The 17,467-nt window shown below is 36.6% G+C and overlaps 1 protein-coding gene across 1 annotated transcript; it reads right to left on the bottom strand.

Moving 5' to 3' along the window:
- Nucleotides 1-1,748: 1,748 nt before the first annotated feature.
- LOC112521161 (ER membrane protein complex subunit 1) lies at nt 1,749-12,438 on the bottom strand. The gene is made up of 12 exons (XM_025129871.1): nt 12,265-12,438; nt 11,245-11,372; nt 11,051-11,113; nt 10,138-10,259; nt 9,675-9,790; nt 8,777-9,584; nt 6,386-7,117; nt 6,097-6,318; nt 5,903-5,998; nt 5,610-5,804; nt 5,290-5,403; nt 1,749-2,374 (listed from the first exon to the last, which is right to left on the bottom strand). Exons 1-12 carry the CDS (start codon nt 12,363-12,365, stop codon nt 2,114-2,116), a joined length of 2,958 nt encoding a protein of 985 aa, XP_024985639.1. The 5' UTR covers nt 12,366-12,438; the 3' UTR covers nt 1,749-2,113.
- Between the last annotated feature and the right edge of the window lie 5,029 nt (nt 12,439-17,467).

Here is a 17,467-nt window from a genome sequence, read left to right as displayed (position 1 = left end):
TGTTGCATACGATGCATTTTAATGAATAAAATCTTACCACATAAGTAAGCGATAGTGTTGAATTTTAGCGTTAAGTGCTTACCGGGTAGGTGTTTAGGAAAACGGCCCCTTAGTCATCAAAATAACAAAGCATAAGGGGCTGTTTACTAACTGCTGACCGGACTGACTCGGTCAGCATATCTGACTCGGTCAGCAGTCAGTGTGTTTACCAAATCACGAATCTGACCGAGATCTGACCGAAATGCTGACCGAAATCTTACCCCGTCAGCTTCGATTTCATGCTTACCCGAGTCAGATTTCACGTTTCCATACTTGCCCTCTTTCAGGGAGATTGGGAAAGGAATGAGAACATAATGGGGAAAGGGTTTGCAGGTGTAAAGCATTCTCAAGTCGTGGAGGGTTGATTTTGACTGTGGATTCGACGATGGCTGCATGTGATTGTGGTTTTGCCGATTGGGGGTGGGGATCGCCGGTTGGGATGTTTGAGGATGATTGGGGTTTCGATTTGATGGTTTGTGTTCTTGTGGTTTTCGATGACTTCATCTATGGAGATAATCGAAGGGAGGCTTTTTGAACTGGGATTTAGGGTTTATAGATATGATGCGGATGTTCTTTGATGATTTCATCTGATTTGGTTGGTCGGTTTTGTTGTATGGTGTTTTTTGGGCTTTTCAAATTGAAGATGTATGTGGGCTGATGTTTTGGGCTGAAGCTTTGAATTTATGGATGGCTTTCTATCTAGATTTGGAATAATCCACATGACATTTGGGCCGGATAATTACATGAAAAAATGCCTAATCAATATATAATTATAAATAGGGTTATAATGGTCATTATATTGTTGGTAAGAACTTACCAAAAATATTTGGTAAACACTCTTAGTCGGGACAGCACTTACCGGGATAGCACTTACTCGGGTCAGCACTCTTACCTGGATAGCACTTATCCGATAAGAGTTGGTAAACAGCCCCTAAGTGTCTTTTACCTGGTAAGTGCTAACCAAATAAGAGTCGACACTCTCGGTCGACAACATGGCACATTAAGGGGGTTCTTTGGTTGGTTTTCCAATTAAGTCTTGCATGAATAAAGTTGTCTGTGTGGATTAATATAGATTGGGAAACTTTTTGTTTGAAAGGGTTATTTTATAGAAGAAAGAAGCGTGTTTTTTTTATTAGAAGGACAGGTTTCGAAAAACTTGCCTTTCTACATAAAGACACTCACCTAGAAGCTTATTGAATAAACTACTTTCTATATCATAAAGGCATTACCGAACAGTCATATATAGCTGAGAGAATAAATTGCAAGTCTCATTGAGCTCATTAAGTTGTTAACAAACAGACCCTTAGATTGTTGGTGAACCATTTCTGACCGAGTATCGCTTACGCGGGTAAGAGGTAACAAGTGTTTAGTTACCGGCTAAAAGACAAGTGTTTAGTAGACAAAAGTATTAGAAAATAAAATCCAAACAAAAAGGGTGATGCCTGATTGGTGTGAGTTTGTGCTCCAATGGTCAAAAGTGTCTGGACGCTCAAATGACCCCTTCTCACAATGAGAATGTATATAAGCCTATTCCGGTCTGGTCCTGTATGAAATGAACTTACCAGGTTCAAATCCAAGGAGGAACAAAAATCCTCTTTGTGGCTATGGAGGTTCAAATGTGGTGACTCCGGACTACCCGCAAAGCAGGTGGTCGCCTGGGATTAGTCGGCTCGCATAGGGGATTGGATATCCAGATTAAACAGAAAAAGGAAATAAAATCCATCGGAATAATCTAAAATCTTTAGACCAAGAAACGATTGAACAAGCCCGAACAATCGCAAAAAAACAGCGGTTCGAAATAAATAGCGGGTCCCACAAATCGACTACAAAAACATGAGTAGGTTTTATGGGAGTTTCTTCTAGCGAAAGATTCTACGACAAATTAGAGTAAAAAATTTGTGTGAATGTTGTTCATCAATGAACACCAGTTCGCTCTAACGCTACTAACCTCAAGAAACAAAACCGACAAAATAGTATGCTACCAAAGGGACTACCATGGCACAAGTTGACGCAAACATCGTTGAGTGATATAAAACAAATAAACGTAAGAAACTTATTATGGAATTTTGGGCACTTACCTCCATTTGTCCTGCAGATCTTTCCTCTCGGACAAAACCCATGTTACAAAAATAGCCACCACGAGGGCGACGATTGTAAGAAGCAGCAGTGCATAGTTGAAATCCTCTGTAAGTGAGTCATACGTTCTTGAAGGTGCAAGCCTAGTAAAGAAGAGATCGACACCATATGCAAATACAAGGGTCGTTGACTCCAGCTTTGCAGGTACAGTTTCTATGCCTCTAAGACCTTCTACTTTAAACGCATGTGTTATGTACGACTGCAACAAAAAAAAATGAATACACACGTATATATAAGCTTTTGGTGAATGACAAAACTACACAGTGAGTCGTAGAATGGCAATCGTGTTAAAAATGCAAACAATACCATTAAGGTTATGTTTGACAAACTAGCTTAATAAGCTAGTTGTCGGCTATAAACTAGTCACATTTTGTAATAATTAGATGATAAGTTATATAACTATGTAAATGACATGTTTTTTGGTCATTTATATAATATACAAGGGGAATAATGAGAAAAAAGAAGTGGAAAAAACCCATAAGCTTATTGAAATGCTATATGAAGTAGTACTTCAAGAAGCTAGCTTATGACTCACCAAACAGGGCGCATTTTCAAAAAGAACAAAAATTGAGCTAGCTTACGGCGGCCAAACATGTCCACGTAAGTAATACAGTGCAGACTAGGCACTTCATGAGGTTTATCAAACAAGTGATCGGAAACCAACCTGCTAGTAGTGATGGCAGCTCAGTTTTGTGGCGGAGCCATAAACTAAACCACCTACTTGGTTCTGAACCACGGTTTTCAACTTCTGTCGGTTTGGCAAATGGTTCAAATCATTTTTATTATACAAGGAAATATTTATAAAGGAAAACCCTTAAAAGATGGGATAAAACCACCTCTAGATTGTTATCCTTTATTATAGATAAAAAATGGTCTTCTACTACTGTAATAAATGATTATTATACTATACAGTACTAATAAATCTGTGTTTGACATTTTCGATTAGCACCACATAAACCCTTAACCAAACCAATATATTCATACAAGATTTGAACCATGGCTGACTGCACTGTCCCTAACTAAGGGGCCGTTTACCAAACACTTACCTGGGTAAGCGCTTACCAAGTCACATTACCTCACCGGATAAATATTGTAAGGACTAAGAATCTTACCCGGTAAGAGCGAGACAATGACCATGAGTCTTACCTGGTAAGTGAGGGCGATGACTCTTACCATGGTAAGCGCTTACCGGGTGAATTGTTGCATACAATGTCGTTTTGATGGACTAAAATCTTACCCGGTAAGTAAATAATAGTGTTAAATTTTACCGCTGAGCACTTACCGGGTAAATGTTTGGTAAACGACCCCTAAATCAAACTAACCAGTTTAGTATTACATTATTACAACATGAAGTTTTGGACTTAACCCCTAGTTGTAACCACCGACTTTATTCAAATGGACAGCTATTTTTATTTGTTCCCATGACTGTATGCTAGTGCATTGGCATTGACACAGTTTTGAAAATCAAGAAGCTAATTCATGGGAAAGTGAGCGTCTGACTCGATAATCTGGCCCGATCAGATGAGGGTACAATTGGCCAGCTAGTTAGACACCAAGTCTTTTAGATGCGCTTTATCCTACAGTTGGTGAAAAATATCTCATGTAGAATCGATATTGCCACCTTCATTTGAGGTCAGCACTATCCATGATCCAGGTTAACCGAATTTATAAAAAATGAAAATGAATAATTTTCATGGGCCAGGGTTTGGTTGACCACTTCCAAAAGTAACCCAACAAAAATCTACCGCTACTCATCCTTATGCAAGAACACATGATACACTAAAATTTGCGTTTGATAAAACTGAATAACAAGTGTTAAATGACTGGGAATTTTGATCCATGATAGATACTAGTTGAATAAATCGAAATACAATTTTTTTGGAGGGGCAGGGGGGAGGGAGAATAGTATAAAAAGAAGTTTCAAATGATATGCGCAAATAATAAACTATGTTGTTACAGCGGTCAAAATACAAAATAGCGGTCAGGACTAAGATTTGAAATGGCGGTTATCGCGATGGTATAGCGGTCCAAAAATAGTGGTTCATATAATAATTATTAGAAATATATATAATATAATATATATATATATATATATATATATATATGCATACTATATGCATTAATTAAAAGCTGGGAAGCAGGGCTGTTCGAATGTTGAGTCAACGAGGAGGCTGGTGAAGGTGTCGACAAGGAGGCTGGTGGCTAGAGTAAGACTCGTGGCTGTGCAGTGGCTGTGAAGAAGAAGATGGAGGAGGCTGTCCATTGTTGAGGAGGCTGCGCCTGGAAATATCGAGGTCGAGAGGACTGAGGAGGATGATGACGTTGAAAGAAAATTGAAAACCTAATAAAGTCTAATCTAATGCGTTGACTGCTAAAGAATAGTCGTTGTTGGATTAAATGATTTAAAGTTTTAAATAAAACAAGTCCAAGTATAAAATAAAAGGCCAAACAAGACCAAAATGTAAACATCAGACTCAGAAAAGGTCCAACTGCAAATAGCGGTACTGTGGACCGCTATTTTATGCTAAATATTGGTGAAATAACTCCAAATAAAGGTTTTGCAGACCGCTATTTATGTTAAATATCGGTGAAACAGCGGGCAAATTGCAGCGCCATTCTCGGAACCATAATTTGACACCAATATTTTACCACCGCAATTTTGTCTAGGACCAATAACCGCTATTGCACCAGTTTTAACAGCACAGATAATAAACCAAGAAGAAAACAATGAAAAGGCAACAATATAAAAGAAAAACAGAACAGAAAACAGAAATGAAAACAATAATTTAACAGGAAAAAAACAAGATAAACAAAGACAAAAAAAAGTGTAAGTAACTATCTTGTGCTCAAAAAGAGATGATTTGTTAACAAAAATTAAACCAGATTTGCACTACTAATTTTTTAAGACATACTTGTATGTATGAATCTTTAATGGCAAGTTGAACCGTTATCGTTGGCTCAAGAAAAAACAAACATGCTTGATCATCAAGATGTCTAAGTGACTAAAGCATTCAGAGGCTCAGCAAAAAGGGCCTAGTTCAGCATTTCTTGCCTCAAAGCTAGTATGTTTCTAATTACAAAATCAAAACAAGAGGAGGGATTCTACCCACTCACCTGTGGGATAATTGGCAAAGCATCTGTCAGAGGTAAAAGACCCTCCTCTTTCTCAGCTTGTGTGGGATTAAGTGACCTTCGTGGATCAACAAAACGCTTATCAAGAGCCAATACCTACAAAATTTACACGAGAGTTTGTGTATGGCAAAGTGTATGTAAATGTCAGCATGGGTTCAAGTAATGTAAAATAAGAGCAATTTGTGGAAAGCAGATACAATGTCAACTTAACAGGGGATTTGGGCAAGAATGAAAAAAGAGCAATGACCTTCAATAAAAGAAGAATTAAAGAAAGCATTTTATTATCAATGTTTTAAGCTAACCTTATCACCAAGTGTGCCAATAAGAAGGTGCTTGGAAGTTATGCCCTTGGCAGTCGACGTTACAGATATTGCTTTCACCGAATGTGTGAAGAAGTAAGATTGTGATTTTATTGTAACCTCAGGCCGAGAATAAGATGACACAGGTGCAGTGAGATTATGCTTTCCAACAATAAGCTTCAGAACATCTTTATTTTCCTGTGGATGGTAATCAAAATTAAGGAAAAATATATATATAAAAGTTCCCATAGCCCATAGGGAAAATATGACAGAAAATTCAAGTTTAAGAGCAATACCGCACGAGACTGATCATAAATCTCAATCACAGATATCTCATATCTGTGTGCTCGTAAGTTGAAGTAATGGTAGACAACCCAGTTCTCACTAAGGACCTTTGGAGGGAGAGCAACAAATGAAAACACATAAACAACAGATCATTCATGAAAACAAGTTACTTTTTTGAAGTAAAGAAAAAACCATTGATACTCACTGCATGCACAGGACCCTGTGAGCCTGAATGACTCATGCGATGCAGTATGCGACCAGTTACAGTATCTACAAGGTGGACCACCAGCAATGATTCATCTGGAGTTGCTGAGCCAATTGGACCACTGGCTTTAGGTGAAACAGTAGCAACAAACAGAATATTCTTTGATATGTATTTATACATCACATCTTCATCCGCAATAACCTTTGCTTGAGTGTGAATCACCTGAAGGACAAAAGATTAAATTGATCTTCTCCAACTTTGACATTTACATTTAAGAACAACAACATACCTCATTAGCTTTTCTTGTCACTGTTGCGATGATTTTCTCTGATTCTGATGGGAACACAATAGACCATAAATTCCTGGTCTCAAAGCAGTATTCATTAGGTACCTCAAGGTTACAACTGCCTTTCACCGCATACCCCCTCAAGATACCAGCTTCAGCTTCGACCGAGTACCAATACACGTTTTCAGACTCACGTTGGAAGATCTCAGCAGCTTCAGGAGTTCTAGGGTACAAGTGAGCACGCTTATCAGCATCTATCAGCAAGTGAAGCTGCTGCTCAGTTGAATCACTGAATGGTAAAGAAATAACTTGCACAGTGGAATGTGCAGGACCCATATTGTGAAGCTCTTTTCCAGTGTAAGCATCAACAATTGACATTGCGCTAGAAGCAGACAAAGAAAGTCCACATCTTCCAACAACAAGGACAGATGGATTATTATCCAGTGCATGATGATGCGGAATTTGCCACTGGTGCAACTTGAGACCAATGGGATCGGTACATTTGTCTGATTTGCGAAGGGATTGCAGTAGGCTAGACCAGACAACTCGTCCATCTCCTGTATGTAATGCGAAAAGTTTCCCAGCTCTAGTAAGTACTATGAGCAGTCTACGGAACCCATTATGGTCTCGGGTCATCTTGCTTTTCTCAGAACTCTGCAACCTAATCTTTTGTATTGCTGCTACTTCATCTGGTGTTGCAAGCATTAAAGTTCCTTTAAGCTTCAGCATATGACCCTTCAACAAAAGAGCAAGGTCATAAGAACCAATGGACTCTTAGAAGAACCAAAATTTGTCAACATAAGTTAGCAATGGACATAGCAATTGCGGCAAAGTGGTGCAAGAGTGCACTATACGAGAATGAGCCATGGCTATAGCACCAATTTCCAAAAGAGAAACAATCCAAAAATAAATAAGATTGCAGTAATGCCAAAGAGCTCGTAAACATTTTTTAGCAAAACATGACTTGTGGGATAGTCGGATCAATTCAAAAGCCTGACGCTGTCTTGTGCAAAAAATTAATTTCATAGTTAATCAATAATATTTACTTAATTCAGTTATTGTAGACTTTTTAGTATTTTAAAAGATCTTATAATACAACTAAAAATGGGTGCCGTTTCCTACTGACTGTTTTTTTAGGAAGAATGGAATCAGACAAAAAGAAAATTAATAGAAAATTTTTATGAGGTAAAATGCATCAACCAAGAGAATAAATGAAATGCAGTCGAAATAAAAGGCATACAGGAAAAGATCAGATAGATAGAAGAAAGGAGAAAGCACAGGAGCCGAGTTCTCATGGACAAAAGGAGAGGCAGAGGCTCAATAACTGTCCACAGTCAGTAGCTAGATGTTGATGTGTTGAGTCAGAACTAAAGGATTCTGGCATTATTATATTAGTTCAAAAAAAGAGGACGTAGCTTTTAAGAAATATATACAACATAATAAGAGACCCCAAACCTAAAAAAGTTCAAAAAATTGATTAGAAGGCCCAAATTTTACACTGTCAAGGCAATACCATGTGTCATCATCCTCTAATGTATAGAGTGTATATGATGCTTTTCTTTCAGCCTCATGCACCGTTAATATGGCAAAGAACCACATTACAAAATCACCAGGTCATGCACCATGACTACTATGGCGATGAACCAAGTAACAGGATATTTCCAACTGAAGAACCCACAATAGAAACCCTAGATGCTAATACCAAACAAACATTGTTGTAGTAAGACAAGCATAAACTCATTTTCCTAAGCATCGCTTGTGAGCATGATGGATCAATTGAACCATAGGCACTATAACTCAGAAATTCAAAGTGCATAAGCAATTCCGTTAACAAGGTATCCATTCCATAACTTCATACCACAGGAATAGGTAATGCAATAATGAAATATTTACTCCAAATACATCTTCTTAATCCACCCAAATACTTGCAGAAGGCAAGTGACACCATGGATCATGACCCAACACCTCAATTGTGAACAGCTTACTTTTGACGTGCTTAGAAACGTTGACTATGTAATGAAATTATGTAAAGGTCCATAAAATACTATATAAATTGTAAATTCACTTACAGAGACAAGACAAGACTGGTGGTGAAAATATAACTTTCATGAGTTACTAATGCACCCAATCCTCCATAAACTCCATTTAACACTAAACGGTTAAAGACCATAAAAGTGTTGCTATTTTCTTACAGTTCAACCACATGATGCGGATAAATATATTATTTCTTTTCACATGGAAAACAAATGTAACATCGTGCAAGAAACTTGCAAGACCATTTTTAGTTTCATATTGCCATGCATCCTTGAACCAACTCTTATCAGCACAAAATAATAATACTGCTTGAAAACATAACATGTGTTGATTTCAAAAGCATCTCAAGAAGTTTCATACCTTAAGCCACTCAAAAAGGCTGTGCTCAACCTTTGATACTGATACACCAAGCTTTTCCACGGGCAGTTCCGATGTTGTCACGTCTATCACAGAAGCAAGTCCATCATCTCTACTCCAGACAATCTCACCTTGCTGTAGCAACAGTAGTGAATGATCTTCCATTACAATCAATGCTCTAAAACCATGGGACCTGTCTGTTCGAACATAGTTATTAATGAAAATCTTATGCACAAAGCCCCTCTCATGATCCATCTTGACAGTTTCCTTGAGGTGATTGCTACTCATGTCATGAACCAGCCTTACAGATAAGTGAATCTTACTCTCTCCATGCTGAACAAGTGCAAAAGCTTGCTCGCCTTCTGAAAGGGGCAATGCATCACTAACAACGACCATCTTATCAACTTTTTCCATTACATCCAATTTCCCTTCATTGGTTACTTTAATAAAAGCAATGAAGGTATCCGTGATTACAGAAAATATTCCTGAAAGCTTTGAAGGTAAAATAGCTGTATTCCCAGAAGATCCATGTACGAGATCTGAAACATGGGTCTGTTGAAGGTTAATTTGTCCATCTTTGATGCTTATTAACACCAAAACTGACCTCCTAGCATCGAGTGCAACAAATTTGTCACTTGAAATTGGCAAGATTTCCCCATAAATACCATCAGGAAATGATGCGCTGACATGTTTGAGTAACTCTCCATTCCTCACATCAATCTCATATGTATCGAACTGGGATAAATCGGTAACTCCTACAGCATGAACTACATCACTCCCGTCAGGAAGAAGCAATTGATGAACATCAATGCTGCACAGGAAATACAGATAATCTATCAGGGGCCAACTACTACAAAGAAGAAACAACAAAAATTACATCAAACTTTGAAATTGGTCAAACCCTTCAGCTGTGAAGTCCTTCTTCCAAAGAATCTCCCCATCAATGCTGGAAATGGCATAAAGACATGCACCGCCATAAACAAAAATGGGACTGTCCAGATCAACCTTCAAGTTGGCCTGCAGAGACTTACCATGTTACCATTTCAAGACAATATATTGTAGGACTGTTCAGTATACTAAGTACAAAATGAATATTGTACATTGTTGATTGTTCAATGTAATAAGTACATAATGTATGTTCCAGGTAACAAAATAACATGCTTTAGACATATATGAATGGTATTTCCAGCGTATACATTTACTGAAGTCGCTGCAATCAGTTTATGATAAAGGGTTATCTGAGTTGAGCTGAGTAAAAAATAATGTTCCGGCACAAGCTGGTGAGAAAGGAGCGTAGAGTGCACCAAAAGCATGCTAAGACTATTACACTACTAACATATTGTGTTACCAAAATTGTTACTCACCGGAACTGTTAATAATGCCTTCGAGGGCTTTGACCCCGATAGAAAAGATTCCCACACCATCTGCCCATCAGGAAGGTTCCAAGCTCTTAATATACTCCCCTCTGATGATAGTGTAATAACGTCTGAGAAATTGGAAAAGATACTTTAGCAATCAATCATCATTTAAGTACATCTTAAAACTGAGGGGTTTATAATATTCACAACTTGTTGAACTTGAGTTAATTTATTGTTGTAGTAAATAACCATACACATACAGATGCAGTCAAGCAGCCTGCTTTCTTAAGTATAAGAAATCAATCTCTTATACAATATGTGCCAAACCACGTAGATTTTGTTAGAGATATTCTTCATCAGTTCATCCAACTACATATATCTGCATCAAACTTCTCTACTTGAACAAAGATTATTACTTAAGCAAGAAAAGGTAACACAAACTCAGCCTTATATCGCTTTCTAATCATAATATCATGTTGATATCATTTTTAGCTAACTAAACTAGTTTGGGGCAAAAAGCTTCTTAAGTTCGGTTAGTTTCCATTTTGATCAATTTTCCAGCTTAAATCATGATTGACATCTGATCATAAAGTAACTTTTCCATATTATTAATAATATCTGTACAAACAATGAAACCAGAAATGGTATAACTATAATAATAATTTCAAAGAAAAATAAAGTTGGTTGTCTGAAGAAAAACTATTTTGCAAGCCCATGACAAAATTGTCTATTCTCATTTCCTTCTTTGCCCTTTCACTTAACAAAATTAATCACATGGTAAAAGAGATAAAAGCTGTGACCAAGTAACTCCCCGCATTTGAAATAAGTAGTCAGATATTCGGTTCAACAGTCACAAAATTTTGATAAACCAGTCCGCAAAACTGCTGGCTGACTTTTTAGTACAAGGAAGAATACTTACATTTCCCAAGAGCAATATCAATTTTGTCAACAACATCATTGGCTCCCAAAACATGTCTCCAAACTGCATATAGCCGGAAAGCATCAGCATACAGATATAATTTTTTGAACAAAAGTATAACCCTATAGAACATATAATAGATGCGGACAAAAGACATACAAAAAGCCTAAATGCTAATGAACGTTACAACTTACAAATCTCGCCTCGACGGAGATCAAGGGAGGCAATAACATTCTCTTCAGTAGACACCACAACACGTTTTCGGCCTGCCTTTTGCGTTTGGAACACTGCGTGCTTTACTTTCCCTATGTACCGTTGATGCCTGAGTGAGAAAACATTATACGTTATAAGACTTAAAAATGAAAGATATCCGGTTCCGACTATATATGGCTAAAACACAGAGACATATACGTGTTAGTAATGTAACAACAGTGAGAGTGAGGACACCATGTATGTCAAACAAACAAATGAATAGCTTAGGCATTAAACTTTTAAGATTACAAAATATGATTGGCTTTCATATGTAAAATTGACCCAGAAATCTATTCAACACATATTATACTATATTAATCTAAATGGTTAAAACCTACAGCCAAACTGATATAAACACAGACAAACAAAGGCTCAGAACTCGCCCAAAAATACATCAGTGACGTATAAACAAGCACAAATTGATCAAGGGTTTAGCCGTTGAAACTACTGGAACCATTTCAAATCCCAAAAAAGCTACACTCGAACTTGATATCTAATCAAGCACTTCCCAATTCCAAAACTGAAATTGATTTCAGTTACAAGTCGACATCAACATTATTCAATTTCTAATACTCGAAATAGAGTTTCATGCAGTTAGCAAATATATCGCGAAAAAATATCAAAAACACATCAATTTTCAATTGAAAATTAGCCCATGTCACATAGAAAAGTCAAAGGTATCTCCTTTTTCACTGAACGGATGAAGCAGCTACGAATTCAATGGGACATATAGAAGACCATCTTAAACTACAAGAATTCGTCTAAGAAGCCAAACAAAACAATCGATCAACACGTCATGGTATTGTATACGTAGATACAACAATTAAATCAAGCTTAAGCACTAGCGTCTCATCAATACACAGTTACCTACATAGAGAGAGAAAATCCCAAAACCGGTTTACTCTACTAGGTTCAAAAATTAACTCAAGAGTGAGTATAAAATTTTAATTTAAAATAGATACCAGTCCATGAATCCGACTTGATCTTCAAAGAGAGAGAAGGTAGGGATTAGAGACGATAAGAAGAAGAGAAGAAGGAGGGAAAGCTTCATCGCCATTGCCATGGCGATTAAGTTTGATCTTGGTTATTCTAGGTCAGTAGCTGGGTTTCTATGTGATGAGTAAAGAGAGGGGCGGGGGATCTGAGAACACGAGGTTGGGTCAATCCGGCTTGATCTGTTTTCCTCTCTTTTCCTTTGTTTTTTTTTTTTAATTTTCTTTAAGAGTAAACTACAATTTTCATCCCTCATGTTTGCTAAAAAATGCTACTTTCATCCTTAATCTTTTGACATTATAGTTTTCATCACTGTAGTTTGTAATTCATTTTGATTTTGGTCCCTGACACTAACTTTGTTAAAGAAAAAACTTGGTTAATTCATAGGCAAATCATTTCTTTCATGCATTACATGACCCCAGAGAAACCCCTTCCCCACCTTTCTTCCTAGGGGTGTGCATTGGGCGGGTCGGACGGGTTCGGGTGGAAAAATCAAAAACCCGATCGAATTTCGGATATGGAAATCAAGTCCCAATTTTTAGATTTCGGATTGCTTCGGGTTTGGGTTGGTGGGGTTTTAGGTTGAGGTCGGTGGGGTTCGGGTTTAGTTATAATGCAAAAAATATATATATATCTAATCGACTTTGACGATGAACTCAATCGATTTAGATGATTGATAAATCAATAGTATGCTTAAAAATTAAAAAAAAACACGACCGATTAAGATTTTTAGAATTTTCAAATGATAATTAGATAAATAATTATATTTATATAGTGTTTAATATATATATATATATATATATATATATATATATGTGTGTGTATGTATAGATATTTCGGGTTTTCTGACGAATCGGGCAGCCAAAAATCAAAATCAACTCGAACCCGAATTTTCCCCAAAAAATCGGTTTTCTGATTTTTGGAGTTCCGGGCATTTGGGTTTTACATAAATACCTTACTTTCGGTTTGGATTTAGGTTCGGATTCCGAATAATTCGGTTTTTGCACACCCCTATTTCTTCCCACCCCTACCCCTTCTCCTCCAGCATTTCCCTTCTTTGTCTTCAGCAACCTACCCCACCGTGCCTCTTCCCTTTCCTTTTCCCATTCCGTGGAATAAATTTTGTGATATTGATTTTTGCCATGATTTTGGGTTTTTTTCTAAAGTAGATTTAGGTTTTATTCACGAAGATGGAGTTCTAGGTTTGATGTTGTTGTTGTAAAAGACATGTGATATTGATTTCGCCATTGTTGTAATCGAATCCTGAAACCAATTTAAACCCATCGGAGCAGGCCCTGAAACCAATTTAAACCCATCGGAGCAGGCCCGGCCCTAGGCACATGCAACTCGTGCAGCCGTACAGGGCATCAAATTCTTATATGGACTATAATATTAGTTTGGGCCTTTTGGCCTTTTGGGTTTAAAATTTTAAGACTTGAGCTTTAAATGTTTAATTATAAACAAGCCCTGACCCAACTTAATGACAAACCCAAAGATTGAATCGCACACTGGACGCCAAAGATTGAATCGTACACTGGACGCATATAGACACATTTTACCAAATCACAATTGACGATTGTTGTGCATGTTTGAAAGGGAAATTGACGATTCACGAATCATGATTGTTGTTCGATTTTTTTGATTTTGACGAAGACATTCCGATTCCAGAGGAAAATGATTAACGTCAACGGTAACGACTCTAACGGGTAAGGGCAACGACTGTGTTCATGGCCATGGGACGACGAGTAGACGACTGTCCATCGCCATAGTCGTAGGATGAGTGATAGACTGGTCTGCGTCTGTCCACAGTAAGTCGACTACTCACCTTGTCGGTACCGGTAACTATATATACAGATATACTTGAAGTCTCAAATGTCAAATCTCAATCCTTCATAGTTTGATTTAATGATTTGTTTCTCAAATCTCAATCCTTCATAATTTGATTTAATGATTTGTTTCTCAAATCTCAATCCTTCAATTCATTCTTCAAATTTAAAATCTAGATAGTAAATACAGTCAATTGGAAGTTTGGAACTGCTGAACTGGAAGAGGCCGAAGAGGCAAGAGCGAGAGTGACTGTGTGGATTTCATTGGCAATTTGCATTGTTTCTCAAAAGTCAAACAAGGTATGATTTTGTTTCAACTTTCATTTTTTCAAATACAGTCGATTGCATTTGTTGATTTGCATTTGCGTTGTTTATCAAACCATTAAACCCTTTTGTTCGTCTGTAAATTATGTTCACCTTGATTGATCTAGTAGTTGTTGGGTTTTGAATTGGTAATATTCCAACTTAATTTGGATATTGGTTTATCTGTCTTTTAAGTCTGTATGATTGAATGTAAAATATTATATGATGGATTGAATGTAAAATATTATATTTTTTGGATTATGATCACTCGAATAAAAAGATTTCATAAATTTTCTCCCTAGTTTTCACGTTTTCTAGTTTGCTCTAAATTATAATTTGTGCATTTAATTCACCCTATTTTTACCTGCGTAGTTTTGCACTCTAGGTGTTTGATGAATAATTGATCCATCTTAATTCTGCTAATGCCTAACAATAACATAGATTGTTCTTGATCCAACTTCTTGCTCTTGATTTTGCCTGACCAACTTGGAATAGGAAAAACCAGAAAGAAAGGAAGCACGAGCTTAATCCAGGTTTTATCCTTCTATGTTTGTTGCTTGACTATTGCTTGGGTATTTTTTGCTTGAATTTCATAAGATATAAAACATATTTCCTAAATCACAACCATCAGGTGCACAAAATAGAAAAAGAAAGAAAAGAAAACAAAAATTGCTCAATCTTTATGTAACATCCCCCGTCCACGTGGTCCGGAACGAGCGGTGTCACTAACGAGACTTAATTCAAAGACACAAACATTATAGATCTACTAATAAACTCCAAATATAGATTATAACTTTTAAAGCATGCTTTACAACCCAAACTATTACATTCCAGAAAACTATTTATAAGCTTAGAATATTATACATCTACAAACGAGTTTACAAACTCCAAAAGTTAAACGCTCGATTGCAAGTCCAGTCCCTATCAGTATCACTTGGAACCTATGATGTTAGAAAACAAGAACACGGCTGAGCACGGGGCTCAGTCAACAGATTATAATATAAACTTGAAATAATAATACGTAACATCGATAATAAAGTGGAAGACTCAATAATCAATTAAACTAAATTCTTAGAAAATCAAGATGTTTCACAATTCTCATTCAAAACATAATATAAACAAAATCTGTCAATTTTTGTAGTGTTCGTAGGGTGGCCAAACCACACGAACTATCGGACCGGCATGTAGACACACACCCTGAGTCCCCCGTGAATATAACCACGGTCACATGGTGGGTAATCCTAGGATCGATCCATCCGCCATGAAGCCAATAAAATTGGCCTAGTCCACAAAGTGGGTTCACGTAAGGCACTATTGGACCTAACCCTATGGACTGAGTTCACCTGCAGGACGCCATAACTACAAAGTCATCATCAAAGGCATCCAAATAATGTACCCATTAATTGGGTTGTTCTGAAAACCAATAAAACTAAACATGTGTCATTACTCGGATGACTTTCATAAAAGGTCAAGCTTCAAAGTACTTCATAAAATTCAAAACTACTTCAAAATATGAGAATCAATTTAACAAACTTGAAAAATTCAAACATACAATTCAACGGACTAAAATCAAGTGTTCATGATAAAGATTCAAGAGTTTTATATATATATATAAGTACGTAATTTGTTGACCACTTTTAAGCAATCAATCACAAGTGGTGAACCACCATTACGAAGGATCAACTACAACAACTAGTTGTCCAAGAGTCAAAGAAAGTGAAATATGTACCTTATGAGGAATAGAGAAGTAAAGTACGATCAAACGGGATTCACAGTAAACTTTGACTTAGTCGCGTGCCTAACGAATGCGTAAATCAGTTATTACTTAAATGACATAAAATCATATCCTAATTCTACTAATAAGTTAATTAAGTTCTACATATTTATAAATAACTTAAACTTCAAATTAGACAGCCGAATTTACATTAAGAAATCGACTCAACACTTAATACAGAAGATACTATCTAAATGAAAGTTGTAGTATGGTATATGAAGAATCTACCATTTTTGGAATCATCTCATTTGGATTATCCATCTATTTTATACGAATTTTACAAAACAGCAGATTAATCCCGAATACAGTGCAAACACCCCGAAAACACATTGTTTCGAGCCACTTAGAGTTATAACTGGATCTTCGACCCTTCATGAAAGTTGTAGTATACATCAAGATATTTCTAACTGCAAAATACAAGCTTATTCCGACTTACGGTTTGTGAGTTATACACTGTCAAAGTATGAAAGCTGCATTGTCGGTAAAATCCGATTCCGCAATTTCCGACTAACTTTTATGATCCAACTTCCATGATTCGCTACATTTACATGCTATAAACATATTTCAACTACTAAACAGTAAAACAAGTCCAATGATCACTAACCTAAGCTTAATCATGCATTTTTACTCTTTTCGACATTATATCGAACAATTGGTGTGCGGTTAAACATCTACACCAAACCTAACCATATTGATACTATACTTTACATGGATCGTTAAATCGATATTTTGTTGGGCATGAAAATGTGTCTAAAAATCCCGTTGAAAATGTTCCTGAAAATCTCATTGGAAATATTTTTGAAAATCCCACTGAAAATGTTTATGAAAATCCCATTGACAATGTTTCTGAAAATCGGAATGATTTTGTTGAAAATATTGAAAATCTGTATACTAATGAAGTTGGGGATGATGAAAATCCGTGTAATGATGAAGTTAGTTTGAATATTTTTGATTCAAGGGTTTGGGATGACTTAGATTCAAAACTGAAATATTTGCTTGCTAAAAAAGGGTCTATAAGGGAAACCAACATCAACTTTCCAAATGATAAAGTAGGTAGACACTTTTCTTGTGAACATTATATCCGTAAGTTACGAAATGGTGATTTTTATGATAGAAAATGGTTGGTTTATTCAAAAGAGTTGGATAAAGTGTTTTGTTTTTGTTGTAAGATATCCAAAACTGCTTGGTCTAGAAGTCAATTATGTTGGGTTACGGGATCTCAAGCACAGCGGAAAATAAAACCGTAACCCTCCAAGGACCCATACGAAC

The sequence above is a fragment of the Cynara cardunculus genome (genome assembly GCF_001531365.2).
Source record: "Cynara cardunculus var. scolymus isolate 2C chromosome LG 11, CcrdV1, whole genome shotgun sequence".
In the NCBI taxonomy this organism is placed as follows: Eukaryota; Viridiplantae; Streptophyta; class Magnoliopsida; order Asterales; family Asteraceae; genus Cynara; species Cynara cardunculus.
This window is presented reverse-complemented; position numbering and strand designations above follow the sequence as displayed.